A 26,468-nucleotide genomic window follows, 5' to 3' on the forward strand; every position below is an offset into this window, starting at 1 on the left:
CGGGCCATACTCCCAAACCCTACATCACGACCTGGGCATTTCCTCATCCTCAGGTTCCTCGTCTCCTTCCGACTCGCCCCTTATCGCCCCGTCTCATCTGCTGCCTCACGACCCCCGGTGCTGGCTGGCTGGCTGGCTGCCCTTACGTCCCCTTGTGTTCGTATGGCACAAGACGGCCAAGCACGCACGTGGGAAAACATGTGAACAGCGAAGTGTGTAGGCCCAGGTGACGGTGGCTATGAGGTGTGGTGTGAGAGAAAAGAAAAGAAGATGATGATGTGGATGGTTATAGTAATCTAAAAGAAGAAAATGAAAGTTGTTGTTGATGTTATCTCTTCAGGTATATTTATTTATTTTTTATCTTCAGAAATACGCACACATTCATACTGACAACCACACACACACACACACACACACACACACACACACACACACACACACACATACATACATACATACATACATACATACATACATACATACATACATACATACATACAACAACAACAACACACACACACACACACACACACACACACACACACACACACACACACACACACACACACACTTACAGTCTCTTCTCATCTTTGGAAATATCTTCACGTCTGTTTGCTTCCCGCAGTGCGTACATACATACCTTCCAAGGTTTTGTTTATTCACCCCACTTGTTTGTCTACGTTAAGTAAATAATGTTCTTTTTTTTATTCCTGAGAATTCTCCCTCCCTATTTATTTTCTACTCTTCTTTATTGTCTCCTCCTTTCAACACATTTACCTACTTGCCTAGCGACCCACGTACTGTACACACACACACACACACACACACACACACACACACACACACACACACACACACACACACACACACACACACACACACACTTCTCACTCTACCTACCTGTCTAGCTATTCGTCTGGCCACTAAATCTTCCAGAATTTTTTCTCTCTTTTTTTTTTTCTACCTATAGAGTGTCTCCCTCGCTTCTCTTCTCACTTGGCCGTCAATAACCTGTGCGTGACGGCCGTGTATTGAAGAGGAGGAGAGATGCGTGTAACCTGTCCATGCTACGCGGGAGATCAGAAAGAGACACTACTTGGGATTACCTTCAGTTAATAGCAATATGAGGGTTGTAAGTGAGAGTTGCAGAGTTAGAGGAGAACATAAAGGGAGAAAATCAGAAATATCAGGGGGATAAAGTATAAGGGAGAGAGGATTCCGTCTAGGGGTATTAAGTGGTTGTATGTGATCTCAAACTAGACCTTGTTGCTCTGTGATGTATTGAGCTCTAGCCAAAATAAATTTGAAACTGATTATTAATGTGTTTTTTGACAGTAAAGTGTATCTTATCTTATCTTAAAAAGAGCATAAGGAATTTACAGAGGTCATTGGGAACGTAGGAAGGAAGGAAGGAAGGAAGGAAGGAAGGAAGGAAGGAAGGAAGGAAGGAAGGAAGGAAGGAGGTTAGGGAAGGGGAGGTGGGAGGTATTATGGATGTGTAAAAAAAGAAATAGATAAAAAAAAATAAGAATCGTGTCGAGTCGTGAAAGCTGTTCCAGAGGGTGTCAGGGCAGCTGTGTGTGTGTGTGTGTGTGTGTGTGTGTGTGTGTGTGTGTGTGTGTGTGTGTGTGTGTGTGTGTGTGTGTGTGTGTGTGTGTGTGTGTGTGTGTGTGTGTGTGTGTGTGTGTGTGTGTGTGTGTGTGTGTGTGTGATGAGGCCAAAAGACCAATAAGTCAGAGTTCTTATTGATTATTAAAAAAATAAAAATAAATAAATAAAAAGTAATACGGCGTAATCATCAGCCTGAAGCCACGAGAGAGAGAGAGAGAGAGAGAGAGAGAGAGAGAGAGAGAGAGAGAGAGAGAGAGAGAGAGAGAGAGAGAGAGAGAGAGAGAGAGAGAGAGAGAGAGAGAAAGTCAGTGAATGGTGATTTCTTAAGGGAGATGAAGGGCAGGCTGGGACTTACTCACGACTTAATACCAAAATAGAGGAATTAATGCGATTCTCCAGCCGCCTCTTGGTAAAGGAAAGAACGTCACAGGCAAGACAGAAGAGTAAAGCCACGCACAAAACAAAGCGGGATGATTTATAAACCTTGCGGAATTGAGGCGTTAAACATTTTCATTCATTTTTTTCATCCATAAATACCCGCACTATAACACACACACACACACACACACACACACTATCAGCCATCACACCAAGCCAGGCCACACTATTAACACCGTCACCTCACCACACACACATTTGAACTCTCCACTCCCCTCCACCATCAGCCTCCCTCCGTTCTACCCTCGTGCAGTGCAGTGTCACATAACGCCATTGCATCACCGCCAGAGACAACACAGTCGCTACTCTATCCACACAGCACACCGCAAACACACACACACGCTTGCTACCTTACAACACTTGGTCAACACTGCTTTACACACACACACACACACACACATCCTGTCCCTGCAACACCCACAGACTCGTATAATCATCTTCGTGTTGGCCGAGGTCGGTGAGAACGAGCAAGCAACTCAATATGATCCAGAATGTAATTACGTATATGATAGTTTTTAGTCGAGCTTTCTCTCTCTCTTACGTGTGTGTGTGTGTGTGTGTGTGTGTGTGTGTGTGTGTGTGTGTGTGTGTGTGTGTGTGTGTGTGTGTGTGTGTGTGTGTGTGTGTGTGTGTGTGTGTGTGTGTGTGTGTGTGTGTTGTCCTTGCCTTTTCGTGCCACCGGCCCCTCGGACGCGTCCCTGAAGCAGTTACTCGACCATGACTTCTCACAACACTACTCTCCTGCCCTTTCACATCTTGCCCTAATAATGCAACTCTCTCTCTCTCTCTCTCTCTCTCTCTCTCTCTCTCTCTCTCTCTCTCTCTCTCTCTCTCTCTCTCTCTCTCTCTCTCTCTCTCTCTCTCTCTGTCTCTCGTAAATCTCTTAGCTTAGATTAAACAGTGCATTTCATCACTAACACCATCATAAATCCCGCCACGTGAAACAGGTGGGTGGACGAAAGGTGGATAGGTGGTGGATAGGTGGTGGATAGGTGGTGGATAGGTGGTGGATAGGTGCTACGTAGGCGGGTCTGCTGCTGCTGTTGTTTGTTCTTCCTCGTGCGTTCCTGTGTGTCCCTCTGTCCTGCCCCGCACTCCTGACACAACACTCACGCCGCCTCATTATACTCGTCGTCCTGTATACAAATCCCGGGCCCTTCTCTCAGCCAACATGACAAACCCATAGTATCGGTGGCAGTATTTCATCCCAGCTTACCCTCATTTACATTTTACATTAGCAAGCAGCGCATTCTCTCCGCTTCGCTTGACAGGTTTATGCCTTCATGCCTTTTTTTTCTCTCTCTCTCTCTCTCTCTCTCTCTCTCTCTCTCTCTCTCTCTCTCTCTCTCTCTCTCTCTCTCTCTCTCTCGTTACAATCACCGTCATTACTTCTACAATGCCACAGTTACTATCACCACCACTACCACCGCCACCACCACCACAGTCTCGGCAGGTGGCGGGGTGTCAAGGGAAGGCACGATTATATACACATAAGCTAATCCCGATGGACTTGCTGCCTGCGCTTCACAACACCTCCTCGTGACCTACCTCTCCTCACCCTTCTATTTTTACGTTGACTCCTCTTTCTTGTCCCTTTCGTCATCGTTGCCCTTCTCCTGTACCACCACCACCATCATCACTACCACCACCACAACCGCCACCGCCACCACCACCACCACCGCCACCGCCAGCGCCACCATCTCCTGCACCCCGCCGACGTGAAAGCTTGTGACCTTGAGACTGGCCGAGACACCAATTAGGCCTCCCCTTCTTATACAGCCGCCGCTCCTCGCCTGTTATGCGCGCCAAACACAGGCAAGTCAAACAAACACAAACATGCAGGTCCGAGTCTGGAGGTTCTATAAGGAGCGCGGAGGACTGCATGACGAACGAGAGTAGCTTTTGATGGGGGATGAATGGATGAACAGCGTTTGAGCAAGTTAATAGAGACTAAAGAGACGAGGTGGTGAATCAAGATCAAATGCACAGCGTCCGGTCGAGTGTGTGAGATGGCGAACGATCTGAATCTGTAACGCGCATTCAGAAATTCATAAGGGTGATTTTCCCTCGCAGTGTGTGAGTGGAATGGGGAAAGGTTTGCTTGATAATCTGACCCTCACTCGCTGGAGGAAGATGACGAGTGTTTTCTTGCGCCAAATCGACACAAAGTGAGAGAGAAGGCCTTATGCAATGCACGACGGTGATGTTTTACTGCCCTCGTTGTAAGTGAAAGAAAACGTGACGTGAAGTGCAAAGAACTGACGGAAACAATCTTATTTATGTAACGCGAGCAGAGCCTTAGATATGACGTACGTATGTTTGGGTGTTTTCCGCCTAAAAAATATACTAAATTTAACTCATAATTCAAATATATTTCAAAGCACAGCTCAGAAAGGCCGAGGTTAGCGTCGTGAAGAGAGAGAGAGAGAGAGAGAGAGAGAGAGAGAGAGAGAGAGAGAGAGAGAGAGAGAGAGAGAGAGAGAGAGAGAGAGAGAGAGAGAGAGAGAGAGAAAAAATGAAAAAAAAATCTCGAAGTGTTACAGTAAATTTGTAACTAACTTCACCGTAAAAAGAAAAAAAAAAAAAAAAAAAAAAAAAAAAAAAAAAAACGCTACTTTTGACACGCATTCATTCATCAAGCAGTTCAGTAAATGAGAAAATACCTTCACAAGCTTTCTAATCCATTTCGCAATCCCTAAGCGCAAGAATCGATTCGTTACACTTAAGAAGCCGAGGGGAACGTAAACACCAACAAATAAATAAATAAATAACAACGAAAACAGTATGGGAACAAAAATAGCAACAAAAACAAGAATGGCTGGCTTGTTGTTGAAGGGCAGGTAATAGGTGAAATGTTTCTTCCACGTGGTATAAATCTTTCTTCCTACCCTGTCCTCCTCCTCCTCCTCCTCCTCCTCCTCCTCTTCCTCTTTTAGTGCCTCGATCATCTTTTAGTACACGTTTGTCTGTCTCTTCTTTCTCTTTCTTCTTATTCCCCCCCCCCTCTCTCTCTCTCTCTCTCTCTCTCTCTCTCTCTCTCTCTCTCTCTCTCTGGTTCTTCTAAAGTCGCAGTATTCTCCTCGTTTTCTATTCCATTTTTTATTTATTTATTATTTTTATTTTTAAGCTTCCTTGACACTAAAGACCCATCAGAAGGGATGCCGCTGCTTGCTCTTTATTTGTGTTCTCTTCTTCCTCTTCCTCCTCCTTCTCTTCCTTCCCGTTCTCCTTTTCCTCTGTTTGCTCGCGTTCCCTTGCCGCCTGACCTGATTGCTTCACTTTTTTGCTTCATGTACAATTTGCCTTCGAACCCAAACCCGCGAGTCTCCCCCTCACTTCCTCTCTCCTTCCCTGCTCCCTTTTTCTTCCTTCCACTTCATCCACCGCCTCGATCCGTCCTCCATCCCTCCCCCTCTCTCTCTCTCTCTCTCTCTCTCTCTCTCTCTCTCTCTCTCTCTCTCTCTCTCATTCCCCACCCCGCGGCAGTCGCATTGGTCTCACTGCTAACGCTCGGCCAATACGACACTGCGCGGTTACAACACCCACTGACCACTGTCCACACACATACACACACACGCACACACTGGAATCACGATCAGGTAACCAAGAGCGATCCTTCTTTTTCTTTACGTCATCACTGTTGTTCTTTTGTGTCCTTTGAATTCGCTCCTTTGGTAGGAACTTTTTCTTTATTATTTGCCTTCCTTTTTTCTTCTCCTCCTTGGAAGGTACTCATGTATCCTCGAGAGAGAGAGAGAGAGAGAGAGAGAGAGAGAGAGAGAGAGAGAGAGAGAGAGAGAGAGAGAGAGAGAGAGAGAGAGAGAGAGAGAGAGAGAGAGAGAGAGAGAGAGAGAGAGAGAGATTCTTTGGTCAGTGCAACAGAACACAATACAAAATTCCAACGTCATAACGATACGAAAGGAAGAGAAAACGAAAGTAAAAGAAGGGACCAAGAAAAAAAAAGAAAACGCGATAGATGTGAAGAGTCATTACCCCCCCACACACACACACACACACACACACACACACACACACACACACACACACACACACACACACACACACACAAGACGAGGAAACCTTTAGGAGTCACTAGCAGATTTATAAGAGTGAATAGGACGTGAAATTCCAGCAGACAGACACACACTGCCCGTCTCTCCACTGCCCCCACCACAGCGCCGCATGAATGGCTGGGGCAGACACACAACTAATGGAATGAAAAAAGTGCACGAGGAAGGTTTGCACGCGTGGCCCGCGGCGATGTGATGCAAGGAAGCGGTGGAAGGGAACACGACGCATATTGGATTATAGTACGAAGTACCGTGTGTGTGTGTGTGTGTGTGTGTGTGTGTGTGTGTGTGTGTGTGTGTGTGTGTGTTGATCAGAGTACAAGACGATTTCAACTAACGGTAAGTAGTAATCCTGAAAACAAGCACTATAGAAGCGATAAAAACCTTCAGCCGGAGACGAAGTAGTAATCTGGAGAGGCATGCAATTCAGAAGTGAGGATGGTGCTTGTTAATTTCTCAAAATAGGTTTGTAGACACAAGATAAAGAGAACATGGGAGGAGGCGAAATAGGATGATGATGATGATGATGATGATGATGATGATGATGATGATGATGATGATGATGAGGAGGAGGAGGAGGAGGAGGAGGAGGAGGAGGAGGAGGAGGAGGAGGAGGACGACGACGACGACGACGACGATAAATGTTAATGTTTGAATACCAGTATATCGAATGTCAGTCCCAGACGTGAAGTTCAGAAGGTGAAAGGCGAGGAGAAGGGCTGGGAAAGGCTGCCCCACGCCGCGCCCATCGCCCAAGTGTGAAGAGCTGCCTGGGAGTCCGAAAGAAAGGGCTGGAGGTCCTGACATATTTACACGAGGACAGGAGCACCCTCGACTCCTCTCAGCCTTTCTCAGCCACGCCCTTACCGTCCTTCAAGTTCCCGTGTCATTATCATCTGTCACTTTAATGTAGCAGGTGTTTTTCTTTCCAAGTTATTCATATTTTCTTGCCGGCTTTCACTCCACGCCAGCCAGATTCTTATGAAACACGGCATAAGATTGTCGTGAAATGCTGAGAGTGACGTGTTTCAGAGGCACACCATTAACCTGGATAACTGCCGCATCCATTTAGAGGCGACACCTCCTTTGTCCATTGTGCACTGACCATCCCCTCCCTCCTTCCTCCCCTCTGTTTGTGTCCTTTCCTCTCCCCACTGCATAAAGGAGGGTGTGACCGACCATGGGAGTTACAGACGTACGGGAGCCGCGCCCAAGCTTCCCTCCGGCCCGCACCCTCCCGTCGATACGAAAGTCATACGGCACGAGGGTCCTCAGGAAGGGAGCCTGGCCGCTGGTCACTCACATGTCTCGGCTCCGCCCATCCCGCGACCAGCCATTCAACACACCTGGCAACGACGTGCGCCCTTTTGTGAATGGTGATGTTTGTATTATTAGATGGTGACGGCCGTGGCGAAGGAGAGGAGACGTGCAAGTGCGACGCGCCATTTTAATGTCCTCGAGGAACGTGCATACAACATTCACCGCCTCTGTTCATGCCACTCACCTTTTCATTGGTGGCAGCGGCAGAGCGGTCCACAGAAGCGCCCACAATCCCGTGCTGCGCCACTTGCAGGAGATCAAAACCTAGGCACCATAGTAGCATGTTTACCCCTTCCCTCTCTTCGCGCTTCGCTTCACTGAAGAACAGAGCGCAAAAAAAAAAAAAAAAAAAAAAAAAAAAAATCTCTTGACATACTTGATCAAGCAAGAATGTTGTTATGAAATTGAGATTAGGTCTTCCCAAAGAAAATAATATCTGGTGTCGGGCCAAACCCTGCCGCCTCCTGCAATTGTGTTGGAAGCGGGCCGCTGCCCCTGTCGGCGCAATGATGTGCAGCGCCCTACACGTGTACTGTACCTGACGTATATTAGAAAAGTAATTTTACAAATTGGTCGAATTTACAGTTCAAAGAAATAATCATGGCACCATAAATAACAGCACACGAGATATGCAACGATTTTGTTCTAGTAAAAACCGATCTGCAGCATCAATTCAGTGTTAATAGTTCATCACACAATTACCAAGAAAACACTTCATGAAACAACTAAATACAGAATACTCCAAAGGTCTTATTATCAAACTGTTTTCTCCGAGGTCACGCAATTGATTGTTTACTGAGGCTGTCTTTATCTGGGAGACTGCCTATACATATTTCTCTAGTTTTTCTTCACCGTGGGGCTAGTCCTAGATATATATAAGGTTACATAAGCACTTTCCTGTAGCCGTGCCCGCCTGCCTGACCCTTCCTTCACCCTGCCGCTCCCCTACCAGTACCTCTTTTACTCTGTCTCCCTCCCTTCCCTTACCCACCACCACCACCACCACCACCACCTTCATCTGTCCTCAACATTACCACTGGCACCACCTTGTTATTATCAACCCTCACTCTGGAACCACCACCGCCACCACTCTATCATCATTAATTATACCTTGCACTTACGTCTATATTCTTAATGTGTTGAGCACGATAAGACAATTCATATATAGTAAAGCCTGGCTCCTACTTTTGTTGTTCACGCAGGTCAAAGAGAGAGAGAGAGAGAGAGAGAGAGAGAGAGAGAGAGAGAGAGAGAGAGAGAGAGAGAGAGAGAGAGAGAGAGAGAGAGAGAGAGAGAGAGAGAGAGAGAGAGAGAGAGAAACGTACCCCAGATTCTACAAGGTTTCAGTACATTTAACAGCAGATGTTCCTTCACTGCGTAAACAGACGCCCTTTTTCCCAGCATTCCACAGCCTCGCTGGGTGGCGCAGGAGGGCCATGGAGAAGCAAGAAGGTGCCCTAGCCAAGAGTAAACCGGTTCTCCCTCCCGTCATGTCTTCCATTCACCAAATGCCACACGGGAACCACCACCACCATCACCACCACCGGCACCGCCACCACCATTTCATTCTTAAAAGTTACGCAGGCCAGTTGCCACGTCTTGAAATAACTCGACGGGGGTTGTACATTAACTCTTCGGGACTTGCAACGCTCCACACATCCACGGGCATTGATTTTACTAAGTACAGTGTGGCTGGGCTGCCATGTCACTGCCCCAGGAGCACGTAGAGTCCCACTGGGTGTTATTTCTGCTGGGGTCCGCACACCGCGTACTGCACAACGCTGGCAACTCGCGTGGCCTCGCCTGCTATGAATGGACTCGAGAAACAGGGTCGTTCGGCTTCTCTCCGGCCACGTCCATACAAGACCCTCGCGCCGCCGTACTCCTCGTGACGTTGCGGTGAACACCCAGGTGACACACGTCCCACCGCGGCGGGAACAACGCAGGTACAGTACGATCACCGGGAACACCGTATGCAAATCATTCTCCCCTTACTGGAGCAGCGGTGAAGATGTGGACAGGTGCAGCGCCACCCAGTATTCCGTCACACCTGGACGAGTGCACCTTCCCCCTTTCCCCCTTTACCCCTCCCTCCCTCCCACGCAGACGAGGCCGTAGGAACTAATTTAGTCACACAGATTATACTTTCATTTTTAATATCTCTCTCTCTCTCTCTCTCTCTCTCTCTCTCTCTCTCTCTCTCTCTCTCTTACACACACACACACACACACACACACACACACACACACCATGCACATACACGCCAGGGAAGGAGTAGTAAACACTGTTGCTCCAGCGGCACCTCACCCTTCACTGCGTCTATATGGTGAACTGTAGAGAACTGTTAATAACATCTACCCCACCGCTGCTCCTGAGCTGCCCTTCCCGTTACAGAGAGGTGTGTAACGGTCCGCGTGGGCAACAGTTAGCCCTCTCCATCGAGAACAAAAATAATTGCAAAGGAATTTTTTTTTTCTTATCTTTAAGATACAATGAGATTTCCATGACGATGTAATGATTTTTTGATAAAGTTTTCATGACTACTTTTTATCTGCTTATATCCGTTTATATATTCTCATTGCTCACTTAATAAGCGCTACTACATGCTGCTTCTTGCTGCTGCTGCTGCTGCTGCTACTACTACTACTACTACTACTACTACTACCACTACTACTACCTTCTACTACTACTACTGCTGCTGCTCCCGCTGCTACTACTATTACTACTACTACTACTACTACTACTACTACTACTACTACTACTACTGCTACTATAACTACTACTACCACTACTACTACTACTGCTACTACGCTTACTACTACTGCAACTGCTTTACTACTATTACTATCACCACTACTACTTATGATATAACACACAGACACACACACACACACACACACACACACACACACACACACACACACACACACACACACACACGAGAGAGAGAGAGAGAGAGAGAGAGAGAGAGAGAGAGAGAGAGAGAGAGAGAGAGAGAGAGAGAGAGAGAGAGAGAGAGAGAAGAGAGATAACCTCCAGTGGTGGGAGCATCTAATCGAGGGCGTCAATCACGCACACCACCGCGAGAACATTACATGGGAGGAGAAAATATTGCTCAACATGGAGGCTCATAAAAACGTACGTAAAAAGACCGGGAGTGAGCATTATACAAGCCACACAGACACACTACACATCGGGCGGCGGCAGCGGCGAGGCGGGACGAGACGGGTGGTGATGGTGGTGCAGTTTGCAGCATGCGTCTTGCCTCAGCGAGGGGCCTGCCAATTTGTGTCTTCATCTGCAGTCAACAGAGGCACCCTGAGCGCCTTGCCATCCTCGTGCTTGCCTTGTTCAATCTTGCTCCGTCATCTCCTTCAGTCACATTTAGGAAGGCGGCCATGTTTGCTGGTTTCATTGACCCTCAGATTTCTGCTCTTTCTGAACTCAATTTGTGCTTCTGTCCAACCACTCCTGACTCATACCATCCACCATTCACCCATTCACGCCTCCTCGTCGCCTTCCACGCCTCCCTGATGTCTTTCTGTTACTTTGTAAGCTGGTGAAAAGAAATGAATGAATAAAAAGCGAGATAAGTTTCTTAATACTAATTTAAAAATCTAGGAGCACGTCACGTCCCTTTGCTGAGGCTTTCCATCGGCTGGCTGGCGTGTCGGGCCAGCCCGCGTGGCCTGGCACCGTGCCATGGCCTCCACCCGGCACCTCCCTCACCTTGGACGCCGTCTCCCGCCCCTCGGCTCTCACCCACACTCGCCCCCATCCCACCATCCCACCATCCGTTCCCCATTTTGTTTATTACTCACAGCCGCCCCCAGACACTCCGCCGCCCCGCTAACCACCTCCATCCATGGCTGCTGCCTCCTGCCGCGGCGGGTGGGCTAACTGTCCTGTTACCACGAGGCTCACAGCCGAGGAAATCATCACCCTTCCTGTTTCATATCGGCTTGCTTACACACACACACACACACACACACACACACACACACACACACACACACACACACACACACAGATATATAATATTACATATTATATACATGCTATTTTGATACAACACTTAGGCATTACTAGCTAAGGAGTGTCAGGTGCACGCACATCTTCGGCGAGCACCAAATGACAGGTAAGCCGTCCATGTAGGGAATAATGTCAAGGTGCCGCCGCGGCGCCACGCAGCGACGCTCCGCGCTCTGAGGGAAGCAGGCTACATGCGTCTACCCACCCTTCTCTCTGCGCGCGCGCGCGCTCACACACACACACACACACACACACACACACACACACACACACACACACACACAAACAGACAGACAGACAGACAGACTGACACACACACACACACACACACACACACACACACACACACACACACACACACACACACACACACACACACACACACACATAAGAACTTAAGAACATAAGAAATAAGGGAAGCTGCAAGAAGCGACCAGGCTTACACGTGGCAGTCCCTGTATGAAACACACCTACCTATTTCCATCTGCTATCCCCATCCATAAACTTGTCTAATCTTCTCTTAAAGCTCTCTAGTGTCCTAGCACTAACTACATGATTACTGAGTCCGTTCCACTCATCTATCGCTCTATTTGAGAACCAGTTTTTTCCTATCTCCTTCCTAAACCTAAATTTTTCAAGCTTGAACCCGTTATTTCTTGTTCTACCCTGGTTGCTGATCCTAAGAATTTTGCTTACATCTCCCTTGTTATAACCCTTATACTACTTAAAGACTTCTATCAGGTCCCCTCTTAACCTACGTCTCTCTAAAGAATGTAAATTTAACAGCTTCAACCTCGCCTCGTAAGGAATACTCCTCATCCCCAGTATCCTTTTAGTCATTCTCCTCTGTACTGATTCTAATAGACCTATATCTTTCCTGTAATGTGGGGACCAGAACTGCACCGCGTAGTCTAGATGAGGTCTGACACACACACACACACACACACACACACACACACACACACACACACACACACACACACTTTATTTCTTGTGGAGTTTTCCCGTCGCCTCGCCTCAAGCGACGGCTTCACTTCACTAGGAAAGTCTGCTCCATGCTGGCGCCGCCCTGGCCTGGACCTGCACACCTGACAGTCCCGTAGCGTGGTGGAGGGTCAGCTGGGGTGTGATGATACGAGCAATGCAGGAGGGAAGGTGGCGACTCGCCACCACGCGTCACCATCACCATTGATCGGGTTAACTTCTCTGCACGACACCAGTGTGCAGACGTACCTGCTCACAGAGTGTGGAGATAGGAAACTCGCCTTGTTACCCTTGACCAAAAAGGAAAATCTGGTTGACGTTGTAAGTTTGCGTTCAGTTACCAGCAGCAGTAAAATCTCCGTTAATTTTCCACGTCTTGTATCTCCAGGAACTCCACGTGACGAATTAATATCTATCATGAAAACGAGACTATAAGAAAATATACACCCTGGCACGAAGAAGGAGGGAGGCGCGGGTCTGGAAGCTGGTGGGCGGAGGCGTGCCGCGAAGTGCCACTGACACATGCCCCATAACCCGCCGGCCCAGTGACCCACCATTCCATGCTCTCAACCCGGTGCCAGGCCGCACGGGGAATGGGTAAGCAACTCTTTGAAAGAAAAGAAAAGAAAAGAAAAAAAAAATGCCTCCGAATAAAAAACTTTTCATTAACATTCCGAGTGTCGCTCACTTTTCACCGTAATCACATTAGGAAGTGAAAGCCACGCCAAGACGAGACGGCCGGGTGAGTGACCACCAGCACGCCATTACCCTTACGTCCCAGTGCCCCCTCCCCGCCCACACACTGCCGCTAATACCTCGCTGCTTCGTTGTCAAGCTTATACAATTCCAAGCATTGCCACAAGCCTCCTTTGCCACCACCACCACCACCACCACCACTATCACCATCATCAACACCACCACACTTTCAAGATGCAGAAGAAAACCGTCCATGGCCACACCTCTGCTCCCACATTAACACTTGCTGAGAGAGCCCTAGCTTGGCTCTTGTCCCGCGGAGGCTCAACATTCCTCACTGGGAACGGAATGCGGCTTTCTCCTCAAGTGTGTTCCTGCCTGAGCGAGAAACACAGGCCGCGGGGCACGGGGCACGCGGGAAGCCTGTGCTGGAAAGGGGGAGCGGTGGGAGCTGCACTCGGTGCCTCCAGTGAGAGATGCGGGCAGGACTTGAGTTACGGACAGACCTTTTATGACACTTTTGTATCGTTTTCTGAAAAAGGCACCTATTTTCTGTGCGCTCCCTCAACGCATACTTGTTTCGTCCAGACAGCTGCTTAATGTACCACTTGGTGCATGTGTGTGCCACTGCCCACTCTTGATCTATACACAGCTACTGCACCTCTTGCTCCATGGACGCTTGTTCTTACACGCAAACTTTTTAAACTTCCTTCACTTTAAAGCCAAAGGACACCAATTCGCTTTTCTTTATCCTACTTTACCAACACAGACTTATATACACACCGGGGCTTTAAGACACTGCTACCCTGCGCTCACCCACCCTGGCCTCACGCGACGCTTCCTTGCAGACATAATTATACTGCACGTATGATAGAAACCCTACCTTTAAAGACACTCTCACTTTTACGGACACCCTTGAGCTGGTGGCTGAGGAGGACACACGTGCCCCAACAAACATTCACATCCCGGACCACTGATGATGAATAATAAACTCTCTCACCTCCGTCACAAACACAGCGTCCCACCGCCACGCCGCCGCCGCCACTCCCACTCTCATTCCTAGACGCAGCGCAGCCCTCTTACAACCGATAATGACTGACTGGTGGGTGAAGCTGATTGCCGGAGATAATGAAGGAACGAAAAGAGAAAAACAAACATCTTGAATAGTTAGCACGTACAAAGGTAGACTTCTGTGGCTAGTGGTCATCCGTCTCGCGGCGGTGAGAGCTTTCACTGCGCCGAGGAGGGAGGAGGGAGGAGCAGGGAAGGGAGGGGAGAGGAGAGCACAGGCAAGGGAGGAAAGGGGAGGAAAGGGGAGGGAAGGACGGCATGGAGGAAGGGGAGGAAAGGGAGGGGGAGACAGCGATGATGGGGAACAAGAGAGAAATGGAAGCGAGTTTTGAAGCACAAGACGAAAAGAAATAAGAGAAACTAAAAGTAACAGGAAAGTAAAAGAAATGAACGTGTGTTATGCTGAAAGAAAGTAGAATGGAATAAAGAGAAGGAAAAAGGAGGAAAGAAAAGAGGGTAGGAGAGAGGAGGAGACGAGAGAGAGAGAGAGAGAGAGAGAGAGAGAGAGAGAGAGAGAGAGAGAGAGAGAGAGAGAGAGAGAGAGAGAGAGAGAGAGAGAGAGAGAGAGAGAGAGAGAGGAGGGGAAGGGGGTGTGGCCCAACTGAGCCGGCACTGCTATCAGGGCCGCAGCCTCATCTCGTGTGTATGTGTGTGTGTGTGTGTGTGTGTGTGTGTGTGTGTGTGTGTGTGTGTGTTTACATGTTGGTAGTCTGGTCTCTGCCTTACCCATGCACTACCTCGCCTGATGGCTTTCTCTGAGGGGAAAGAAAAAACAAGTTTTCTAAATCCTCCTTCCTCTTCCTCTCTCTAGTCCACAGCGCATGACTTACTCCACCACCTCTTCATGACACGCTTCTCGCAGCCACATCAGTCACAGAATAAAGACATTGTGTAGATGAACCAAAAGAAGAACCAAAAGAAGAAGAAGAAGAAGAAGAAGAAGAAGAAGAAGAAGAAGAAGAAGAAGAAGAAGAAGAAGAAGAAGAAGAAGAAGAAGAAGAAGAAGAAGAAGAAGAATCGATTATGGCTACAGTATGATGACATCACTCATATATTTTTGATTATGTAACTGTGATGCAACTCGTCATAAACAAGAGATGTGACCGCAGACAATTTTCAGTCATTACTCGCAGTAGTAAGGAAAATCCAAGGCAGTGAACAGATGCTTCTGAACCAGCGAGGGACCTGTGATAAACTCAGCACCTGGTCTAGCGGGAATGAGGTTCTCCTGCTCCTGCTGCCTGGATACCTTGAAACAGTAAGGCCATAGAGAAAAGTGCTGACATAAGTACGATTGCAAGCGACACGAGGGCAGTCACCGCAGCGACGTCTCCCTCGCTACCCCTCGAGGTTTAGTAATATATTTTTTTCATCTTTTCATCCTCTCAAAATGAGAAAGGGTACATTAGGTGAACGCGTGAGCGTGTTAAATGAATGACTTGTAAAAACCACTCAACCATGTTTAAGAATGTTGTCCCCTCCACCCCAGCACCATCACCGCCCCCCCAAAAAAAAAAAAAAAAGTTGACGTAGGAAGGATTCAAGTCGAAGTCTGAGCAGTCATGATCCACAGTGATTGAGGGAGCTTCCGTCAGGTTGTGAAAAGTAAGAACATAAGAAAATAAGGGTAGCTGCAAGAAAGCGTCACGCCTACACGTGTCAGTCCCTGTATGAAACATGTCTACCTGTTTCCATCTATCATCCTCATCCATAAATTTGTCTAATCTTTTAAAACTCCCTTATGACTCAGTAATAACAACCTAATTACTGAGTCTTTTCCATTCATCTACCACTCTGCTTGAGAACCAATTCCTTCTATCTCTTATTTTTTTTTACATCTAACTTTCTCAAGCTTGAAATTTCATGTTATATCCTGATGAGTGATCCACAGAATTTTGTTTATGTGAGCCTTGCTGTATCCCCTTGGGCCTATCCCATTAAAGACTTCCATCAGGTCTCCTTTTAAGCTATGCCTCTCTGAAACAATGTTACCGTTTGTCCCCGAAAATTTTTTGGGACGCTGATTCTATTCATAAATTCTGTGTTGTTATCCAGCGCCGCCACCAGGTGACGCCACGCACGCCCTGGCTGGCTCTCGGTCTCGCGTTCACTGTTTGTTTATTTGTTTGCTTATCTGTCTGTCTGACTTTGTCTCTCAGGCGTGGCAACCTGTCGTGCAGGTCCACAAGGTTTGTTTGTTTGCTTGTTGTGTGTGTGTGTGTGTGTGTGTGTGTGTGTGTGTGTGTGTGTGTGTGTGTGTGTGTGTGTGTGTGTGTGTGTGTGTGTGTGTGTGTGTGTGTATTTGGGATGAGGAGAAGAATAAGACATAAGTGGGGGGAAAAGGAGTTAGGAAAGGAGAGTGAAATTGAAAGAGGAGGAGGAGGAGGAGGAGGAGGAGGAGGAGGAGGAGGAGGGGGAGGAGGATTGCTGGACAACTCAGACCTGCCCCAGCCTGGTCAGACTCTATAAATAGGTGACCGTGACACACTTTTCCTCTGACCCTCCAGTGTTACTGTTAGGCGGCGCAACAGACTGCCCGCCAGCCTCCCAGACGGCACGGGCGGGAGGGCGAAGGGGGGAAGGATGAGAAGGGAGTTGGAGGAATGGAGGAAAAAAGGGCGAGACACGGCATGGGTAGACGAGTCCTGCCTTCTTCCCTGCAGGCGGTGGTGCGGCGTGGTGATGTGGTGTGTCTCACATACGCCGCCACTGGTGCACGGCCATCACCACACTTGCCTAACACACCCCAGTGCACTTTTGCCTTCTTGACTACCTTCTCTTTTACCTGTTGTTGTGCGCTGAACAGTTCTTGCGGCACCGGGACCTTCTTTAGCACTGTAGGGGCATTCTGGTCCCGGCACTTTTTCTTCGCTGGTACAGAACAATGTTATGAGCCGAATTAAGCCTTTTGAGGCACAGTTTACCTCAATATGGTAAGCTTGTCGAGAGTGAGAGTGAAATGCAAATGTAAGGACAAAAATGGCCTAGTAGTTCTGCCAGCGCACGTCAGCCACAGTTATCCCGCCTTAACCAGAGTGTGGGGTGAGGCAAGCCTTGTCTTCCCCAACATTCGCCACTTTGCAGTCAACACAATGTCAGCTACAGACTGGAAGAGTGAGACCATCACAGCTACGCGTATCCTGCTGACCACACTAAGCACAGCGCCGCGCTTTGAGCTTTCGAGGGAAGGGTGAGGGTGGAAAGCAAAAGAGCAGAAAGGAAGTCGTGAGCATATAATCACACGCTTCATTTATTTTTTCTTTGCCAGCCAATTATGCATCTATTTGATAATCGAAACTCGCTCAACGGGTCTGACGTCGCTATTAATAGCAGTGGGGTCGTGATGGCGGCTAGAATGGCGGTCACAGTAACAAGGGCGGAGAGGAGGGGAGGTGGGGAGACGGAGAGAGAAAGACACACTTCTCCTGCTGTACCCCGTCATTGCCACCTCTCCCCTCTCGTTGCCACGCCGAGATAGTGACGCAGGCCGCGGAAAGTATGACGAATGACAGGAGGTGACAGGGGAGGGAAGGGAGGACGAGTGGCCAGCGGGGAGTGTTTGTTACAGAAGGGGAGGGGCGGGGTGAAGAGTGATAGAAGGGGAGGAATGGCAAGGAATGGAGCTAAGGAAAGAAGACAGCAGAGAGAGAGAGAGAGAGAGAGAGAGAGAGAGAGAGAGAGAGAGAGAGAGAGAGAGAGAGAGAGAGAGAGAGAGAGAGAGAGAGAGAGAGAGAGAACTAGGGTTGAAGCTGAAGCATAGATAGGAAGAAAATACATGAACGGAATAAACAGATATAAGATAGGAAAGGATGTAGAAGTGAGAGAAGAGGAGAGAGGCGAGGGAGAGGGAGCAGAGGTAGTAGGGAAGGTAATGAGGGAGGGAGGGAGGGAGGGATACTGAAGGGCAGGCGGTGATAGCAGGTTGGACAGGATGGATCTGTCTGACCACAACAAGCCTCTTGATGCGTGTTACCTTCTCCCCGTCAGGTTGAGCCAATTAGTGGTGGAAGGCAGGCGGGCAGCGGCTGTAATGCATGCACTTATGCTTCCCCTCACAGAGATGTTTGGATTCTGCCACTAATTTCCTTTTTAGCCCCATAGGTCAAGGGAGAAGGTCAAGGTTTGAAGTAAAAGGGTAAGAGAAGAAGAAAAACACAAATAACATATTGGCGCTCCTTAAAAGATTAAACAGCATGATGAAGAGAAGGAGACTGTCAGTTTGTATACCAAAAGGCGGCGACCTGTTGCCCTCTTTCCCACACAAGGTGTCGGGCAGGTCATCCCACGACATCAGGTTTCGCCTCATCACCTTGAACGGTTCACCCCCGAGCCCCCAAACACTAAGTTCAAGAGGATCACACATTCTGCGGCCGTGAAGTCTCAGGTTCTCCAGGATATGATCTCCGTTGCGCCACGACAACACACAGCTGACAATACTTCCTGCGCCCTAGTGTCGAAAACTTAGAAAAGGACCTTTACACAATATCTCAGAAAATACTTGACGTAAAATTCTGAATACTTACTGATTTTTCGGTTTACGGAAAATTTCGAAACACGGTCGTTTAAGAAAATGGCGTAAGTGTCTTTCTTGAGTGTCTGTCAGCTTGAACCAGTGACTTCCTTTCGAGTACAGTAAAACATTTTCAACTAGGTAGTTTCGACGTCAGGATTCTTGCACGCTAAATAAGTAGTGTTCATGGCGCAGCTTGTGTGTGTCTCAGCAGGTGTGTCTTCTTGCTCAATCTTGACTGAACATGAATGACAAAAAGATCAGTACACGACCAAGCTGGCACCATCTTTCTCTTCTCACTGAAAACTCTGACATCACCAGCGTGCAGGAGTGTAGTGGCAGGCGGGGGACGGGTGACGGTGTGCTTCTGCTATAACTGGTTGGGCCTGCCTGTGTCAGAGAAACTGGCGTCCCCCGCATCCATCACCGTCTGACTCGCTAAGTGTCGGGCGCGGGAGGGGCTGGGGCGAGGCGGCGCTGCTCCCATTGTGTGACGCCTTGCGAAACATTGTTCTTCATAGATAATTTCCTGCGAGTATCTCAAGCCGATCTGTCCGCGGAGGTGAAGGGAAAATGTGTGTGTGTGTGTGTGTGTGTGTGTGTGTGTGTGTGTGTGTGTGTGTGTGTGTGTGTGTGTGTGTGTGTGTGTGTGTGTCAGAGCATCCCTTAGTTTTCGTCGCCGGGAGGCTACCAGGAAAAAAACAGCTGTCTCCGCGGCGCGTGTGTGGTGGTGAGGAGTATTTTGGGGCGACGACGAGGCGGAGGAGGAGAACGGGGAGAGGCACAGACTGGGAGGCGAGTTGCTAAACACACGTAGCAGGCCAGAGAAAATTTGTAAGGCTTCTTTTTTGTCTGTCTCAAAACACACACACACACACACACACACACACACACACACACACACACACACACACAGAACCTGTTCAGCACGCGTCACTCACGGAACACCTGGGGGAAGGACACATCGCCCTTCGAATCCCACTCACAAAGCAGTCAAGAAGGCACTGAGGTCGTTAAGGACACGCACTAACACTACTTTAAATATATTCTTCTCGCACATTCTGCCTCGAAAACAAAATTATCATATGCACCCAAAAGGAACACCTCCTCTACCTTGTTTTCATATCCTCTCACTTCTTTCACGTGTGTCTTGCCTTAACAGTACTGCACCTTGCTTACAGCGCCGCGCCTGCCGAACCTTCCTCACACCTTCGGCACCCACCTGAGGAAGGGAAAGGTTAGGAAGGATTAGAAAGGAATGATTTAGAACGTGTGCTTCATTTCTGCATCCGACAAAAAAAAAAATAAATAAATAAATAAATAAAAAATAAATAAAATAAATAAAATAGATAAAATGAAAATAAATGAAATAAATCAATAAACAAAAAAACAAACAAACAAAACAAAAACAAAATATAAGTTACCTAAACCCGATAGCATGAATAAAATTGTGTTGTAAATTTTCTACATGAATTTAGCCATACGGTCATTGCACAGCATCAATCAGAGATAAAGAATGAGAAGCAGAGCAATCTTTTTTACGCTTGTTTGTTTATTTTTGCCTCCCACTTTTAAAAATTTATTATCTATTTTGGAATGAACGCTGTGTACTTGTAAAATTAAAATATTTTACACACACACACACACACACACACACACACACACACAGAGAGAGAGAGAGAGAGAGAGAGAGAGAGAGAGAGAGAGAGAGAGAGAGAGAGAGAGAGAGAGAGAGAGAGAGAGAGAGAGAGAGAGAGAGAGAGAGAGAGAGAGAGAGTTAACAAATGCACAGTAAGTAATACTGGTAGTAGTAGTAGTAATAGTAGTAGTAGTAGTAGTAGTAGTAGTAGTAGTAGTAGTAGTAGTAGTAGTAGTAGTAGTAGTAGTAGTAGTAGTAGTAGTAGTAGTAGTAGTAGTGGTAGTAGTAGTAGTTGGCATTGTTGATGAAACAGTATTTTTAAAGTAAAGTAATAAAAAAAAAAAAAAAAAAAAAAAAAAAAGATGAAGGAGGTCATTGTGTCAGATGGTTTCTTTTTTTACAGCGGGGTGTGGGCGTTGATAGATGAGGTTGAAGAAAGAGAATCAACGTGCTAGAAATGAAGTGCATGAGAGCAATTACTGGCTGCGTGAGGTGGCTTGACACGGCCACGATTGATTGGCAGGGTTAGAGAAATGCGGAAACACGTGTAAGCAGCTCTCCTGAAAGTGGCGGTTAGTGACTGTTGCTCTTCTTTGAGACGCAAGGCAAGAATGAGGAAAGAAAGCTGGTTTATAATGAAAAGTAAGAAACTGAGGAGAAACTTTAAATAGAATAAGACAACGAGAAAGAGAAAGATAGGAGAAAGATGAAAGGAGGGACAGGAGAAAGGAAAAAAGAACAGTAAGGAAGAAGGAAAAGGAAATAATCAGCGTGCATGTTGAAGAAAAAAGGAAGGAGAAAAGAGCATTAAGTTGGGAAAAGAGGAAAATGAAGGGAAGGGAAATTGAGACTGAAGAGAGAGAGAGAGAGAGAGAGAGAGAGAGAGAGAGAGAGAGAGAGAGAGAGAGAGAGAGAGAGAGAGAGAGAGAGAGAGAGAGAGAGAGAGAGAGAGAGAGAGAGAGAGAGAGAGAGAAGGGCATACTCGTACATGTTGAGGAGGGAAGGAAGAGGGACGGCAGGTCAATACTTTTGTGCAATGAAGGGCAAATTACTCACAACAGGAAAAAAATAAATAAATAAAATACAACTACTATTCGGCTTCATCACCAGCATCATATTCTTATCATCACTATCATCATAGCGTGTGGTGTCATCGTATAACACTTTCTACTTGCCACATCACAAGCTGACTGGCGTTCATTACACCCTGAATAATGACGAGGAAATGAATGAAGGAAGAACTGGTTTGCCCGGAAGGCGTGGGTAGACAGGTGGGCGGGTAGGCAGGCACGCAGCGGGGTGGGGAGAGATGGAGAAGCGATGGAGGGAAAGTTGGGAAAGAACAGACTAGAGAAAGCTGATGAAAGGCGATGCACGAGTGTAGTGAAGCAGAGAAGAAAGGAGAGGGAAAGGAAGGAAGGAGGAAAGGAGGGATGGATGACTCGCTAACACACACACACACACACACACACACACACACACACACACACACACACACACACACACACACACACACACACAGGTTTAGTACACCTTCTGTGTAAGTAAGATGAGTTCATGGTAAATAAAGACGTATAAATATAGAAAATACGTATTGTTAATGGACGACCAGAGTAATAGAAAAAGGAAAAGGAGAGAGAGAGAGAGAGAGAGAGAGAGAGAGAGAGAGAGAGAGAGAGAGAGAGAGAGAGAGAGAGAGAGAGAGAGAGAGAGAGAGAGAGAGAGAGAGAGAGAGAGGGAGGGTGGTTGAGGAAAGTTAATGGTAGATTTGGTGAGAGACGAAGGACTGATGGGTGAGTGTAAGGGGAGGCGAGGTGAGAGTAAGGGCAAGGCAAGACTCTTCCTTATATTTCCCAGCAGCCAAAGGGGAAGATAGTAAGTGGTCTTAAAAATTACATAGAACTTATATAAAAGATTTACGGTGCAACTCACTTCGTTTCTAGTCTCTCTCTCTCTCTCTCTCTCTCATAAATGAACCATGCAATTTAACTGGGGAAAGTACGCATGAAATTATTCCTTCTCGAACACACACACACACACACACACACACACACACACACACACACACACACACACACACACACACACACACACACACACACAGCATGAAGCTCCACGGTCACCATGACACGAACAAACATCAGTTACACAAAACATCGCCATAAATAAACACGGCAATAACTAAACCTTAAGAAGAAGAAGAAGAAACATGAGAGAAAATAAATGTAAAGAGAGAGAGAGAGAGAGAGAGAGAGAGAGAGAGAGAGAGAGAGAGAGAGAGAGAGAGAGAGAGAGAGAGAGAGAGAGAGAGAGAGAGAGAGAGAGAGTAGAAAAAAATGAAACAAGACACGTATGGCAGACAGACAGACAGACACACAGACAGACAGACAGATAGACAGACAGACAGACAGACAGACGGACAAACAAACATCCAAACAAAGATTGATGTATACACGACACGCATTGTGAAGTCAAGTCGTGCTGTGGATGTGGGGGGGCGGATAGGAAGAGGAGAAGGAGGAGGAGGAGGAGGAGGAGGAGGAGGAGGAGGGTATAGGGTTGAGCAGGGCATGGGGACAGACAGGTGGAGGTGTGTTAGAGGGGGAGGAGGAGGTCTGGGAAGAGCTGCAGCGCCTCAGGGACAGTAATCACCTCGCACTTCTCTCGGTCATGACTCAGACTTTCCCCAGGTGAGCTAACCCGACCCAGACAGGTGTGGTGGCGGCGGTGGTGGTGGTGGTGGTGGTGGCGCTGGGTCGTAGTTTGTGTTTTGTTTGTGTGTGTGTGTGTGTGTGTGTGTGTGTGTGTGTGTGTGTGTGTGTGTGTGTGTGTGTGTGTGTGTGTGTGTGTGTGCTTCGTATGTGTTTGTTTGTTTGTTTATCTAGTTTGTTAACCTGTTTGTGCCTGTCTGTATCTGTCTGTCTGTCTATTCGTCTCTCTCTCTCTCTCTCTCTCTCTCTCTCTCTCTCTCTCTCTCTCTCTCTCTCTCTCTCTCTGCTCCACATTCTGGCACAAGAGCAGCGCCACCACTGATAGAAAGCCGTCGCCAGCTCCAGCCGGACACACACACACACACACACACACACACACACACACACACACACACACACACACACACACACACACACACACACACACACACACACACACACACACACACACACAAAACAGCACTCCCGGTCGACCTCGCTGATTGGTCTCCACTCACGCCTCACCACATCAACACTCTTGAACCTTTACTCTAATACCCTGAAAGTTGAGCAGCGTTAGAGACTCCTATGAACTCAACTTATACACTCCGCGGATGACAGAGTAGCCTACCTGCAGCCACGGTACAAAACATTCAAGTAATCTTCTGCATGAATTTCCACTGTATATTGTGTCCTTCTTCAGTCTTACGTCTTTCAGTGGTAGGATGTCATGTTAATATCGGTCTGGCTATTTGTAGGGAAGTTAATAAAGTTTACGATCATGTTTTCTGTAGTGAAGAAGCTAAAAAATAAATCTCTTAAGCCACTCATTCACTACAGAGATGCCAATATTAATTCTGATAAAGAATAAGCTTGAAAATCGCCTGTAGTAGCGAACAAGTTAAGTCTTCTCATTTGCTGATAGACTCCTTGGAAAACCCGACGAAAGGTGGAATCAAGGGAGCCAAGAAGACTTCACATCAAGGGGACGGTTGTCGCGGCACCCACTGGCTTGGAGGCATCGAGAGAGGTGGTGCATCATCATAATTATTTATTTCATTTATTCATTTGTTTATCTTTTTATTTTATTTACCTATTCATTTTGTTTTTTGTCTATCGTAACTGTAAGGGGAAATCGGAAAAGCACGAGCAATAGTGAGCAGTGTATGTAACTACTACTGATGGTGAGTGCACACTGCTCTTAGGTCTGTCTCAGCGTCCTCACCAGCTTCGTGGGCTCGTTACTTTCCAGACGTCATCTTTGGCGTCCCACTTCGTCTGCCAATTTTCATCAGTTTTCAGAGAAGGAACGATTAGGAAGGTTCAGTGTGAGTCTGCGCCGCCAGGATGCCGCACTAATGGCGTGGTGACTGAACACTACCTATATCATCCTTACATATACATTAGCTCATAGCACTCTACTTTTTAATGCATTTGTTATTTATTTTATTTTTTTTGACATTTGATTTCTTTCAATGGCGTGAAATTTTTTGTAACGTAGATTGTTGTTTGTCAATAAACTACTACTACTACTACTACTACTACTACTACTACTACTACGACTACTTCTGCTACGATTGCCATGTTTTTACTACTATGTCCACTAACTACTAAGATTAGGCACAACACCACTATCGAATCTAATGAGTTAACCAGCGTGTTAAAAGTCAAAATATATGCGCTCTGTCCATCCCTGATCCCTTTTTTCCCTTTCATCGTCTCTCTTAGCTTCCCCTGCCTCATCCCCTTTCATCCTTTCCCGCTCCACTTTCTGACCCAGCAGTGTGACATGTGCGCAACCTTATTATCACCACTAAGGTTCGCATTTTCAAACGTATCGGCGACTCATCTCGATTACTTTCAACAGCTTCTTGTGAGAGCTATTAGATTTCATGCGTGTCTTCATGATCCTGGTGGTAGTTTAACAAGACTGCACTAATGATGACAAAAAGAAAGAAAAAAAGAAAGACACACTGAGAGTATGCGGAGGGAAAGTCAAAAAAAAAAAAAAAAAAAACGAAGAAAAGAAAATACGAGATGAGTAAGTGTAAGTAATTTCAGTTTGTTATGCATTTCACTGATGCATATTTGAGTATTTTTCTCCTATGGATTATACAATAGATCTACTGAATGAAAAAATTAATAACAATAACACTATAATTATGCACTCCCCTCCCCCCGAAAAAAAAATATAAAAAAACGCAATTCATTAATTTAGGAAACAAACGTGAAACTGAAAAAAAAAAAATTGAGAAAATAAATGAAAAAAAAATAAATTGAGAAATACAGTAAGAAACATATATTATAAGTAATCGCAGTGCCAGTCGAGTAATTAAGAGTACAAGTCTTAGTACAAATGATGATAAAGGTTTTCATTACTTATTTGCATATACTCACACAGATTAGATTAGATTAGAAGACAAGGGGTAAGAAAAAAAAATGCAAAATCTTACTGTCCTCCTACAAAAAAGTAGTCAAAAGGGAAAAAAAAAAAAAAAAAAAAACAAAGCAATTTTGAAGTTTGTTGACATAATTCCCCGCTTTTGAAAGTGTGCCAATCGTCGGAAAAAAACAAAACACAAGAAAAGAGAAAAGAAAAGAAAAGAAAAGCCAAACACACACCAGTCTGTTCTTGAGTTTACCTTTTAGGGGCGTGTTACATAAGGAAACAAACCGACAACCACTGTAATGAAACCACCGTGACAGACAGCGCAGGAGAGAGAGAGAGAGAGAGAGAGAGAGAGAGAGAGAGAGAGAGAGAGAGAGAGAGAGAGAGAGAGAGAGAGAGAGAGAGAGAGAGAGAGAGAGTAAAAAAAAAGCCATTCACTCGAGAAAAGAAAAAAACAACAACGTAAAATACAAAGAAATGAGAAAGAAAAGATTCCCCCCAAGGCGTCCAATTATTACACTGGCGGGAGAGTCGCTCAGTCACGGCCACATGGCGACACAGACTCCGAGGGTGGTCACGGCGAGGCTGGACGGGGGTAGGTGAGACGGGGAGGGCGGAGCGCTGAGGCGGGGAGGGTTGTTGTTTACGACACTAGCTGGTGGTTTGGTCAAGAACTTCTTTAGAGGAGGAGGAGGAGGAGGAGGAGGAGGAGGAGGAGGAGGAGGAGGAGGAGGAGGAGGAGGAGGAGGAAGTAATGGTGAAAAGTAGTTCCCGACATTTCAGCGATTACTTTACGTGGAGAGAGAGAGAGAGAGAGAGAGAGAGAGAGAGAGAGAGAGAGAGAGAGAGAGAGAGAGAGAGAGAGAGAGAGAGAGAGAGAGAGAGAGAGAGAATCAAATAGACGGTATTGCTTGAGTTTCGCTAAAGGTAAGGGAGACAGGTGTGTGTGTGTGTGTGTGTGTGTGTGTGTGTGTGTGTGTGTGTGTGTGTGTGTGTGTGTGTGTGTGTGTGTGCACGC

At 46.8% G+C, this 26,468-nt stretch overlaps 1 protein-coding gene across 3 annotated transcripts in view; it reads right to left on the reverse strand.

The window, feature by feature from the left end:
- LOC135102338 (uncharacterized) overlaps positions 1-26,468 on the reverse strand; it is a 106,512-nt gene that overhangs the window by 26,069 nt on the left and 53,975 nt on the right. For 2 of the 3 annotated variants that reach the window (XM_064007418.1, XM_064007417.1), the window contains exon 2: positions 19,846-19,954. The exons of the other annotated variant lie outside the window; for it this stretch is intronic. In XM_064007418.1, the coding sequence (XP_063863488.1) occupies positions 19,846-19,856 (11 nt within the window). In that variant the 5' untranslated portion in view covers positions 19,857-19,954. The remainder of the gene's footprint in view (positions 1-19,845; positions 19,955-26,468) is intronic. 3 annotated transcript variants of the gene reach the window in all.

The sequence above is a fragment of the Scylla paramamosain genome, chromosome 7 (genome assembly GCF_035594125.1).
Source record: "Scylla paramamosain isolate STU-SP2022 chromosome 7, ASM3559412v1, whole genome shotgun sequence".
Lineage (NCBI taxonomy): Eukaryota > Metazoa > Arthropoda > Malacostraca > Decapoda > Portunidae > Scylla > Scylla paramamosain.